We start from the raw sequence: 13,307 nt of genomic DNA, 5'->3' as shown, positions 1-13,307 counted from the left end.
TCAGCTAAAATTTAAACTTCTATGTGAAAGTTTTTTGAGATATTTTTAAAACTGATGTGTGCTTTCTAATATTTGTGATCACTTAAAATATGAAAGGGACCAATAGTTGCATTCTTCAGTTTTCTTCAGCTTTTCTCTTTTGAAGTCCTAGTTAATATTAAACATAAGAGACACTCTTAATTTCAGTAGTACAGTATGGAATGAAGTAAATACCAAGTCACTGAATTAGAATCACATTTGGGACAAAAATTAAGATCATGCTATAAATGCTCGGTTTTACATGAACAAAAAGTGGTGTGCTTGAAAAAGACATTACTGATGCCTTTTTTTTATAGAGTGGATTGAAATGCCAGTCATGCCTGATATTTCAGCCCATTGACTTGCTGGATGAAGGACTAGAGTACAGCAGCTGTTCTAACACGACCAGTCAATGTGGAACAAACTGTTTCCGGGCTGCCCCTTTGTTTTACCAGACAGAATTTGAATTCTTTTTTCTTGAATTGTATATGACCTTGGTGCTGCGTGCATGTTGTTGACTTTTAGGACTTTGATCTTTTAAGTTCTTTTTTTCCCAGCATTAATATTGATTTCTAAAAATATGAAAGTCTTTAATGAACCCAGACACTAAGATTTAAACTTGAAAATTCATTGTTCAATTAAAAAAAGCCACGATGCTCTGTATGTTATCTGTGTGTGTGCATGCACTCAGGTGCCTTTTGTTTCATGAGCAGATACATTTTATTGTACATGTTTTCTGTTTATCTCTAAATCATTGTAAAAAGTATTATAGGTCAGAATTATACAATAGAACTGTTTATGAGAGGCCTGTTTCTGTTGCATATTTCTCAAAGCATTTTTAAAATAACATGTAACCTATAACCCCTTTACGTTTTCCTTTCTGTTAACGCTCTGTCCTGTGGCCCCATGCCTGCTCCTTTCCCCCAGAGCTCCTCTCTGCTGCACGCACAGCGTCTGTTCGAGGAGTTTGACTGTTGCTTCCTGCAGGGCTGGCACTCTTAGCCACCAGCTGCTGTTCCAGCACTCTGAATGCAAGATCTCGCTGATTTTGCCTCGTGGAATTATACTTACATAAGATTAGTTTTTCTAAAATGAAAAAAGGGGTGATGGACCAGTTTACTGCTTAGAAACAGCAAGAGGCACTGCAGTAAAATTTCTCATTTTAAAGCAATGTGCTTTTGTTGTGTTGGAAAATTTTTATTTATAATAATTATTAGACTGACAAAATTGAAAGCAAAATATACAGATACCTATTGACATTCATAAGATGAATAATAATGAGTACTAAATGACGATTCCATTATCAATTTTATTTCTCGCTTTGCCACCTAAGCAGTAAAACATATTGACCACTTGGAGAACTGAGAAAATATTTCAAATTGCTGTGTTATAATAAATTTGCACACAGATAACATGCATGCTATATATCAAGTCTCATCATATTATTTTAAAATGAGCAGTGCCCTTCAAAACGGATGCAGACATGTGTGTTGGTGGTAGTGAGGAGATTGGTATTAGCATCAGATCTTCATTGATGACTAATTTTTAATTCCCTTCCTTTTATCTTTAGGTATGGCTTTCCCAACGAAAGGCTAAGAATTCAAGAACGGTCTTAACTGAACCCTCATCAGATCTGAATTTAACAAATGCTTAGTCTCAGCAGCCTCCAGGGGGTGGGAGGGACGCTTAGCCTAGCAGTCAGTGACTGACTTGCACTTTTGCACACTGATAGAAAGGAAAAGTATGTTATTAATTGGTTTAGGCTGTAATCTTACAAAGTAACGGTAATTTATAAAGGAGTGTATAGTAGTATACTGACTGCTAAGTGTACTATACTGTTTGCTTTACTAATCACCTAATTCATTGCAGTTCATACTTATTGACTCAGAGTTTAGAACCACAATCTGTAGGCTTTAAGAATTGCTTTTAAACCTTCTTAAGTGATAGACTCTGGAAGTGGTCTTAAGGTTAGCAAATAATTGTCAGTATTAAACATGGCATTATTTAAGTAGTCCTGCTGCAAGAAAGGCACTTCAGTGAATATGTGACTAGTAAAGCTTAACTATGTTTGGATCTAATAGAGTTCATGAAATCTGTAACTTGGGATTGTAAATGAATGGATAAAATAGGTTAAGGCCAAGATTATTGAAATGAATGCAATATTAATAGATGCATATATACGCAACATATTATGGTTAATTTTAAGACTACTGTGCCTTAACATGTTTCCTAAAAGAAAACTTTTGTAGTAAACAAACATTTGAAATCCATTTTGATAAACCTGCTGTTAATGTTTGTTATCTTTTCCCTTGTGAATGTTCTCTAACTTTGTCTTGGTAATTGCAATTTAACTAGGTGCGGTGGCTACTAAAGTTCGAAGGCACGATATGCGTGTCCATCCTTACCAAAGGATTGTGACCGCAGACCGAGGTTAGTTTAGTTCTGCAGTTCTTGTTTATGAGAAATGCGTTGGGTGTCCATAAGATTTGTTACACCACACCTGATGGAAGAGATATCACTGCTTGCCTGCACATCGTTTCTTTTCTTTTTCTAAATTAATTTGTAATAATTGACAGGTTTAAGGGTTGGGTTTTTTGGGGTGTTTTTTTTCCTCCCTTCATATTTTAACTTATTAAATTCTATATTAGTATGTACAATGATTTATTTCTACTAAAACGTAAATTAGTCCCTTTGGGGAGCTATTAAATTTTCATGTTGCCTTAGTTACTTTTCAGGAATAATTTTTGCTAAAATTTACCTTTTAATTGTTCTGAAATTTTGGGTTGGTTTTGCAAAATGAACTAAGCGGATGGTGCTTTAATGAGAGAAGTAAAGGAATATATGCCTCCTGTGTCCTTTTGGAGAAAACTGAAGATTTAGTTTCCATTTTCCTTTTTAATAAGATACTTGAACCACTGTATACACAAGGGTATACATGTCAAGTACTTAGCTGAAATCAACAAAGTAAGGACTGTGAAGATAACTTTGATGAAGTTGGATTTCTTTTTATAAATCAGAAAATCAGTTCCCTTTTATTCTTACATTTTCTTACCAAAATGGATCCTTTGATTTTTGTTATTTGCTGCTAAAACATATTATCTGAAGGTAAACTATCTCTTGAAGCTCTGTGGTGACATGAATCCAGCTGTTTGAAAATCCTTTTTGACTAACCTGTGACTGGGAAATAAGTCTTCATTTTTCTCCTTTTCAGCATTTGTAATTTGTGTCCTATATATGCCCTTGGACCCTTTTATAAAATTATTTATGTTTATTGAGGAGTGACGGTTTCGGTTTATTGACATTGTTTTCTAAGTTTGTCATTACAAGGTAGGAATCCAAAGCAAGATAAAAAAGGATTTTTCACAAGCTTCTATTATGGCACATCTATTACCTACTAATTAATTTGATCAGAGTCTCTAATATTAGTGGTGGAAAGTGATGTATTTATACCCCAATCCTACATTTTCTATGAACTTAAGAAAGACCTACCTGTTGTACATGGTTATCTTGAATACTGATAAATATTGGATACAGGTGTTGTCCACATGAGAATAAAATCTTCCCAGAGACACTGACGATAGCATCATACATAATTAGTTTGAAGACTTTTAACTAATACATATATTACTTGTAGAGATTATTCAATAAATAGACCCCCAAGCTCAATGATTATTTATGAAGATAATGTTAAGTGTCAATGTGTCATGCACAAGTAAACTACCCTTTGTGTATCAGAAAAAGTCTCCTAGTGAAGGAGGAAATTTTTTTTTAAATGTTTTTTTTAAGTAACTTGCCATTTAAGGAAACCAGATAATTCCGTGAATAATCAGAGCTTTTTTCCCCCACATTGTTCATGTCTAAAACAGTTCTAAAGAGTATTTAAAAGTAGTTTTTCTTCTGTTAACCTTTCCAACTACATGCTCCTTTTAGGAGATTTCTCATAATTTTGTTTTAACACAATAATTACTGGTCTACTTAATGCTCCAGTGCCTTGAGATAGTTGAAATTTTAGGAAGATTTTACTGTATTTGGAAATGACAGCACATTCCATGTGAGGCTCTTTTGTAGTTATATGTGTTTGGATTAGTCCTGTCACTGTTTTTATTAAAAATGCAATGTCAGCAAACCGAAATGCTACTTTTTTTTTTTTTTAAATAACAAATACTCATATACTGCTGTTACTATCACTGTATGCACTCATTGGGTCTAAGGGAGAGGTCTGAAATCCTTAACTTAAATTATTTTATGATACTACTGTTTTCTCTATTTTTGAGGTTTTTTTTAATTATTATTTTTTAATCTTTTGAAGGGAAGATTAGTGTAAGTATTCATTTAATGCAAGGAAACTCAGCCCTTAGACATATAACCATGTAATTCTATATGAGCATTTAGAGTACTACATGGTTGAGAAATATCTAGTTCTTTACTAAAAGTAAACCCACCTCTACACATAATTTGAAAACTGAATTTGAAGCCTATAAAAGACCAACTGACTTTGTAGTTGTGATGAACCATAAGTGCTTTTGCACGGTTGATACACCTGTGTGTACTGTAGGAGGCCAGGACTTGGCAGAGGATATAGTCTAGGTTTACTGGTATATATGTAAATGGTAGTTTGTTTATGTATTCCACACGCAAAAAAACATAATCAGAATTTTTCTAAATAATTTTACAGAAACCATCGTTTATATAATTTGTTATAAGAAACTTAATACAATTTTAATCAAAATTTTAAGTGATTTCAAAAATGCTTTAAGATTCTATATTTCTGGAGTACCTATGAAGTGGTATGACTACATCATGTTAAATATTTATTTTCTTCTTTGATTTTGGAATAGCAGTTTTTAAATAAAATTCCACTTATTTTTAAGAAATTCAGGGAAGATTTGGTCACACTGAAGATACAGTATTTTTGTAGTATTTATAAGGTATCCTAAATGATAGACTATAGAAAGCATTTTTGTTATATGAAGGTAAACCAGTCCATTATATAGATCATTTACACTCTGTGAAATTACACCCGCTGGGTTTTGACTCATGAAGTGGCACAGAATCTGCCTTTGCACTGAGTATCTCCTCTGCCTTAGTCACAGTGGCAACAGTACAGAAAATTCTCTCAAACCTCAGAATATAGTAGAAATAATTAAGCTATTGAATGAGTCTTAAAAATCGTACTACTGTTAAGTGGACCAAGTTTGGTGAAGCAGAATGTGACAGAGGTTGATTAAGGAAGGAGCAACTCAAGGACATTGGGAATGGTAACTTTTCCACTTGAGAACTACTTTATGTTTTACTGTAATTTTTTTAATTTTTTTTGTTCTGTTTGTTACTTTGCAAAAGAAAATAGTATTTACAGGTGGCTTCTTTTAAAATATAAAATATAAAGCAGGAATGTATATGAAATGTCAGATTTTATTGTTATTTGCAGAGTATTAGCTTTGAAATTGAATAAAGAAAGCTGTTTGTAGTTTTAAAATGCCTTATTGGTATCAATTAGAAATTTCTTCTATTTTTTGATGTACTTAGAGCTTTTTGAGTATAGAATTTTAAATGGCAGGATTTTACAGTGTTTACATGCAAGTGCATTTTATAAGTGTTCTATATGTGTAAAATAGTATTTTCAACTGGAAAGTGTTGGCTAGTGCAGAAGGCCTGGCCTTTTTCTGGTTCCCATGTTTCCTACACTGCTAGACTACAGTTTAGTATTGCATTGTGTCATGAGGCCAAGAAATTCCATGTTGTTTGTAAATAGAATAATTGAAAAAGCAATAAACATGTATTGAACAAAAGAAACCTTGTTTGGCCCAGAGTTTATGTTGAACCAAATTATTCATAAAAATTTAAATTTCTTTAGATTCATTTCTGTTGATCATCAGTTATTAATAATCACATCCATCATTAATAGTTGCTTTAATGCTTGCATCTGAGAGAATACTAATGCTTAATAGCAGTCAGATACTGATAACTGCACTGACTGTTTCAGAATTCTGTATACCAAACCTATTCATTGTTGTTGTTTTCCAGTTTTCTTCATTGACTGCTACTAACTATTAGTTGTTAGTTGTATTTTATTTCTATTTTTTCCTGTTAACAGTTTTTGGTTTTTTTTTATTTTGTTTTTTTGTGGGAGTGGGCTCTCCTTCATTTGTTCAAATCATGATATGAACTTGTCATGATTTTTATTGTATTCTGTAGATGGTGTCAATCAGTTTGTCAGAATTAAACATGCTTTTTTTTATTAGTTGTGATTAGTTTTTCATGTTGTCATTAAGCCGTCACTAGCTGAAACTAATCTCTTCTCTATCTTTTCTTTTCTTTTTTTTTTTTTGTTTTTTGTTTTTTGTTTCTAACCACCCAGCCGCCACCGGCAACTAACCTATGACCTTCTGACCTCTGAACTCTTCACCCAATGATGACCTGACCATGCCTGCCTGCTGATCAGTTAACTGGTAATCGCCTTTGCTTGCCTGTCGTCAGTGCAGCGAGCTGAGGCACTTGTCCGTTCGTCTTACCATCTAACCAAACAAAAGACAAAGAAATTGTCCTCCAACTCAGCTTTTGTTTTTTTTCGGTTTTTTTTTTTTTTTTTTTTTTTTTTTTTGGTTTTTTTTTTTTTTTTTTTTTTTCTTTTTTCTGTTTGGGTGAAAGTGGTTCTAGAACCTGCACTGAATAGTAGTAAAGCAATAAGGCCCAATTCATCCCACAGCACTGATCATCTTTTAATGTCCCACCCTAAGCGAACGGTAAGAAGGCCTCACTTCAGAAGGGGAGACAGATGGCCCTTAACTACTCAGTGACAGAGGCAGTTACTGTGAGAGACTTCTAGGAATCTTTTCTTCTCATAGCGAGTCAAAGCTCTCTGAATGTACTGTGTGATGATGCATCATGCATGAACCTTTGGTCAGGGATGTCATTGGTGAAGTGATTTCAAAAAGTATTCAGTCACTACAGTGCCCTCAAAGGGCAGAAGTTGCAGCCTTTTTTATATTGCCTGCCAAAATTTGAAGTATTAGAAGTGTGCCATGAGAGAAAAACTTAAGGAATTTTGAAAAGTAATGCAAAGAACAAAACTGCAACACTATTTTTAAAAAGATAAATATCTGAGTTAAAATGACTGAACCTTTATTTTACACCTCCTTTAAAAAATATACAAGAACAAGGTACATGCATTATGTGTCACATTACTGGGCAAACTGTTCAAATATTTTTTTTAAACCTCCCTGTATAGAAAAAAATCATTAAGGATGTAAAAGCCATGCTTGCCTATTTGCTGTATACATGTAATGAAATTGTAGATAAAGTGTAGTGCATTGAAACAAATGAACAAAAAGTAGATACTTTTACTATACAAGGGTGCTGGTGCAGAAAAAAATATATATTTTTGGAAATGTAGCATTTTATACTTTCAAGTGTTATAAAAAAAAAAGAACAAAGAAACCCTTTATTTCATGAAATGATTTTTTCTGGTGGTTGTCAAGAAACAAAAGACCAAAAGAGCCTTTTTGTCTTTTTTTTATTTTTTAAGTATTGGAATAAGTCTAAAGAAAAGAAAGTGCCTTATTTTCCTTCATGGTCATTTAGTCAACTGTCCTGTAAGATCAGCTCCTCCCTCAGAATACAAGTTAATGCATGTTACTCAGTCGCCCAGTATGTGAAAGAAGATGTGAGGGGAGACAAATGAGTTGATGGTTTGAATTATATGATTTTTGCCACGTTACCTTGATATAAATTTGCCAAATCTGATACTGTGAAAAAATTTGATAACTTTTCTAATGCCTAGCAAGTAAGTTTTAAAACATTCTTTTAAAATCATAATTGAGCGCTTTTGGTTATTGCGATAGTTAATGTTAGTCCAAAGGATTCTGAAATAAAAATTATGTGTGATCTGAACACCACTTTACAGACAAAATTAGAGCCCTATTTTGTTGGGGGCGGGGAGGGGTATTGGATTTTGTATTATTAATTGGAGGCAATAATATTATATTAGCAACCTTTTTCACAAAAACGAATCTTTCTGCTTTTCACTCTGGAAAACAAGGTTTTTAAATGAACCAAATTTAATCGGACTTGTTTCTACCAAAGCAGATCGCTGGGTAGTCCGTCTCTGCTGGTTTTCGTAACCTAAGCCAACAACGCCCCCTTTTTAACTTTAAAAGAATGTGAAAAACTAGCATCATTGTGCATATACCACTCCACGACATGTGAGTTTAAACTTCCAATTTCTTACGAAGTTCAGTTTTGTAGTTGAAGCGATTTGTGCACAAAGCCGACATCTAAACTCTTAAGTAATCGTTAACTGTTCAGTACCAGACGTGGCAGATATCAGGTGGCAGTGGCTCCCCAGCTCGTCAGCTCCTTCCCTCTTACACACCTGCACAGCTTCACAGTCAAAGGTCAGCAGTAAGCTCAGTAAGCACCTTTGTGGTGACCTCCTCCATCATCTTGTCTCACTTGGAAACCGTTTTCAGTTTATTTACTATGCAATAGACATTCATTGTTCTGTATTCAGCTAGCTTTAGTTTAACATGCCACTGCTTTGTCTTTCTGTTACACATAACAGTTGTTTTGATTTATTTACAATATATGCTGTGCCATTTTGATTTTTATTTTGTTTGGTTGGTTGAATAAATTTGCGACACTCAAACACTTGAGGTGATGATGATAGTTTAAAAACGATACCAGTATTTGATCTAGTTTCATCTCAACTATGTTATACCTGGACATTTTAGATGTTTATCAAAGGTCTTTTATGGGGAAGAAAGTAAATGTTTGAAATAAACGTGTGACATTTATGAGTAATGTTGGCTCTGAACAAACGTTTGAAAACTTAGTTGACAAAATTTTGGATCAACTGAAAAAAAGCATGACTTTTGAAATCTCTGAATGCCTTGGTTCTCAGTATTATCATTCTTTATTGAATTTATTTCTTATTAAAATATGTAGTTTTTAAGACTTTTTTTTTTTCTGACAGTATTATGTAATTTTTTAGTGCGGGTAGATGGGAGTGTCGCTTGTATGTTACCATACAGCTGACATGTATTTTTGTCTATTCTTTATTATCTCAGTAGTTTCATGCTATCTATGTATCATAACCAACCTATTGCCTATGAGAAACATGTAAGATAATGTATTTACAGCCATTGTTACAAGTTTATAATGTATTTTTCTATCTTGTTTTATATGTATGTTATATAACATTCAAAAAGAATTTTTTTCTTGATTGAGAAAAGGATACAAAATGCAAAATCCACAATTTTGATAACTGAAAATTGCCAATTGTTTTGCAGTACTTTATTATATTGGGTGTCTTGTCTTTCTTGGGCTTTTAGTTAGCTAATGAATGAATACATTAGACACTTTCGGGTTTTAGTTGGGATTTTACATAGCTTGCATTTTAATTCTTTGGTTCTTTGCTGTTTCTATTAACCCATAGCATTATTTTAATAAATGTTATAATACCAACCTACTAACTCTGGACTATGTCTGTTTATTAACCTTTACGTGTTTAATTAAAATAAACAAATAAAGACAAAGGAATGTAAAGTCTTGAATTCCTGGACTAACCCTGAAGAACGTGACCACAGATAACATAGTCATAACGTGACTTGTTTTTATGTTGTTGTTTGTCAGCTGACAATTCCGCACACTGTTAAAATGGCTTTGGTTATTCTGGGCTTTTACTTCGGGGTGGGGGGGGTAGGTAGGTGCCAATAGAGATGGGAACAAAGTAGTGTTGGTTTGAGGCGTTCTTCTAGTCTTGCCACTTGCCTTTCAACCTCTGCATTACTAATTCCACAATTTCTTATTTTTCCTTCTCCAAAATAATCACTGTCTGCTCACAGCATAAAGAGTAAAGAGATTCGTCATAATGATATACCCAAGAAACCAGTTTGATTCTTTGTTGAACCATTTTTTTTGAAATTTCTATAAGTAGATAATTTTATGGTCACATAAAGCAAGGAATCTGATGTCTTACCTTTATTCAGATTTGTGTTTTAATTGGACATTTTTCCTTTATAAAGAAGTTTTGAACTGTTTTAGCCAGCTGCTCCTGTTAGAGGGGCTAAACACAGGTAAAGCCAAAGGTAGAGTGGCTCTGTGTCTCAGGACAGTCCAGAGTAAGCCGTTCACAACAACCACAAACCCGCCTCTCCTCGTGGAACCCTCAGCAGGAGGTCAAACAGCGTCACTCAGCTTTATGTCTCACCCTGTTAAAAACACAGTCAGAATACATTAATATAAGAAGTTTAAGGGAGAAGAAATAGCATTTGAAAAGTTATATATATCATGGTTTTGCATGCAGGTCAATTTAAGAAGATCTATTAAATATCTTCATGCTTTCCTTGGCTGCAACCTAGGTAAATTGACCTCTACTTATCGATTCTTTAGTGTAACTCTTGAGGTGCATTTTTATTTCACAGATATTGGTATTTCCTTTTCTGTGAAATAGTTCTCCTGGATAATAAAAATTCTCAGGATGAATTTTTGCATTGTAAATAATGCTTATTTTTGTAAATTACATTTTATTTATTTTAAAGTTCTAAAATTTGGGGCTAAAATGAGTCACATGTTACAGAAGACATAACACCAATATGCTATTAACCAATCAAAGTACTACCATAGTATATATACATACATGAAATACATAGAATAGCGAGAGCATCTGATTTAATCATAATTGAGATGGTTCTTTGGATCAAACATATTGTTTCTCCAGTGGGAGGGGGGGATGCATTATTATTAGGTAGAGCTTTACTATGCTACTCTGTAAAAGTTCACATTGCCATACAGCTAATATATATTCTGTAAAAATCTGAAGATGTCATTCAAGCTGCTAATATACAAGTCATCATGGCACCATGTCACTGAAATTGATGAAGAATTTCTATACAATTTATTCCACATTTTCTGAAGCCTGTGAATGCAGTCTCATCTCATTTTCAGTTAAGAGTACTACTTTTATGTATAATTATGTCATATTGCCACCTTTTATGTTGTAAAAGTCCATTTTTAAAAGACAAAAATAACATTACAAAACCCACTTTTATACAGGCTGTAACAGTATAAAAAATGGAAACACCGAGTTGTTAGAATGATAAAATGCCAGAGGCAGTTTATTGTTTTATGCTCCTAGTACTTGACAAAGCAATTGAAAGTTAAGCTTTCAGTCGAGAAGTTGGTGAAATTAATGTACTTAGTAGTCAAGCATTTTTTTCTTAGGCAAAATGTAGTATGAAAGTCCACATTCACATACACCTACTCTGTAGGGCAGAGTCCACCTGAAAGGGCAGTTGAAGCACCCTGTCCATAAAGCCAAGATGTGCATATGTTTACACAAGATAGGAGGTGGTTAAGTTTCTAAAATACTGGATAAATATGAAGGATCTAAATTTTCTAGTACACCAAAAGCGGACAACAGGTTTAAACTGCTCATTACCAAATCAATCTTTTTTTTTTTTACCAGCTAAGTCTAACACTTTTATAAATGACAGTCTAAGGCTTCTCCAGTTTGGGGGGAGGGGGAGGGGTTTGTTTGTGTGTTTGGAATAAGATGTCTGTCATTCCTTGATAACAATTAGCAATTGTAGCATTTCCAGCAAGTCATTTTTAGTAGAAAGAAATGTATTGCTAAATTACAATCCATTATTTAATAGCAGAAATCACCCAGAAAACTTTTTGGACTCAAACTTTCTAAGTACATAAGGTAATTTTTAAACATTGTCACAAGTTTCTTAATACCTTTATTTAAAATGGAAAAATAATTCATATTACAATTTTACTTTTAGAAATATTCATTTGATACACACATGTAATTTTATCTGTGGTTTCTTTTAACATAACATTATCTAAGTTGAACTGCCTTTGCTGTGAAGAGATGTAACAAAATTATATGCCTACCTGGTACTCAATGCTGAATCAAACTGGTTCACCTAAGCGTAGTACTCTCCTTTCTGTGTTTCTGCTGCACTAATTGCAGGGGGTGGGAGAGGAGGAGGAAGAATTAATTCTCAGGAGAAGTAGTTGGTAGGTGCAGCAGATAGCAACACAACGTGGATTTCTCATTGCTTACAGTTTTGCTGTCCCTTCGTGGCAAAAGACACCACATTGTGGGGGAAAGCACAGCTCCCATGGTAAAAAAAATTTATACCTTTTTTAAAAATGCTATTATCGAGAAATTTTGATTACCAAATACATCTTTTGTGGTTTATATTGTAGTGGTGTGTATAAAACACTTAGAATTTTATTTGTGGAAATTGTACATAGAAAAGTTGAAATAGGTCTTCCCAAATCCTATGTGAATGGAGAACCACGTTAAGACTGTACATGACGTGCAATAAACCAACTGGAAAAAGTGCATGTGCTTCATCATCCTCTCAAGCCAGCGGCAGCTGGAAATGCTGCTTATGCCTACCCCGCCCCCAAAGACCACACACACCACACGTATACATATCAGAGTAAAGGATGTACATTTCACTTTCAGTTTCTATCGGTGCTTTTAACACTATTTAAAAGAAAGCAGAAGAATGTGACATCCTGGAGCTCTAATTCACTTCACTACAAGCTGATCATAACATTTTCCCTGATTTCCAGTGATTAGAAGAGGAAATCAGTAAACAGACTCACTACAGCGTTTCTCCGTTGGATGTGCATCCCAAATACTTGTTTCTAATTAGGAAACTCAGGTACAATTCTCATGTAGTTTTTAGATGTAAGAAAAAAGAAAGGAGTGCTGACCAAATTTTGATCCGGTAGGCTATGTGAAAAGGAGTAGTGTCATCAATGTTTTGAACAAATAAGAATTGGTAAAAATACCAGTGGTTTGAAACCTTTTCTCAGATTTTATCTTGACATCTAAGTTTTAGGGCTCCTTTGCACCTGAAATTCCCCAGTCCTTCCTTACTCATAAATCCATTCTCCAGGTTTCTTTTCCTCCTTTCTGATCACGCGCTAGAACCTTTGTTTTCCTTAGCAGTATTCTCCCCACGTGCTTCTAAAAGCCGACAGAATCTGGGTCCAGAGCATGGGTACAAGCTAGCTGCCCACAGATGGCGTTTGGTTTGGCCTCTACAGTGTTGCTGTTGCTTTAATTACCTGCCAGCATTTAAAGTCTCAGTAGACTTTTAAAAATCTATTCATAAAGTCTACACTTCTTCAAAGAGCAAGTTATCTAGAAAACTGCAGCCTGCATGTGCCTGAGGCAGCCGTCAGCTGAAACCGATGAATTCCACTATCCCTTTTAAACCAAGAGCTCCCAGTTACACACTGCCCCACTACTCCTTACTGCCCCA

General features: G+C 34.2%; 1 protein-coding gene across 6 annotated transcripts in view; it reads left to right on the top strand.

Annotated features, from left to right (window-relative positions):
* The window catches only part of QKI (QKI, KH domain containing RNA binding), a 104,971-nt gene extending 92,598 nt beyond the window's left edge, over positions 1–12,373 (top strand). For 3 of the 6 annotated variants that reach the window (XM_024763631.1, XM_024763629.1, XM_024763628.1), the window contains exons 6-7: positions 2,374–2,448; positions 6,377–12,373. In XM_024763631.1, coding sequence (XP_024619399.1) covers positions 2,374–2,448; positions 6,377–6,393 — 92 coding nt within the window. In that variant the 3' untranslated portion in view covers positions 6,394–12,373. Of the gene's footprint in view, positions 1–335; positions 5,812–6,376 lie in introns of those variants that run through there. The other 3 variants (XM_024763633.1, XM_024763632.1, XM_024763630.1) reach the window with 3 other exon arrangements.
* The last annotated feature ends 934 nt before the right edge of the window (positions 12,374–13,307 follow it).

Source organism: Neophocaena asiaeorientalis, unplaced genomic scaffold (genome assembly GCF_003031525.2).
Source record: "Neophocaena asiaeorientalis asiaeorientalis breed wild unplaced genomic scaffold, Neophocaena_asiaeorientalis_V1.1 scaffold704, whole genome shotgun sequence".
In the NCBI taxonomy this organism is placed as follows: Eukaryota; Metazoa; Chordata; class Mammalia; order Artiodactyla; family Phocoenidae; genus Neophocaena; species Neophocaena asiaeorientalis.
This window is presented reverse-complemented; position numbering and strand designations above follow the sequence as displayed.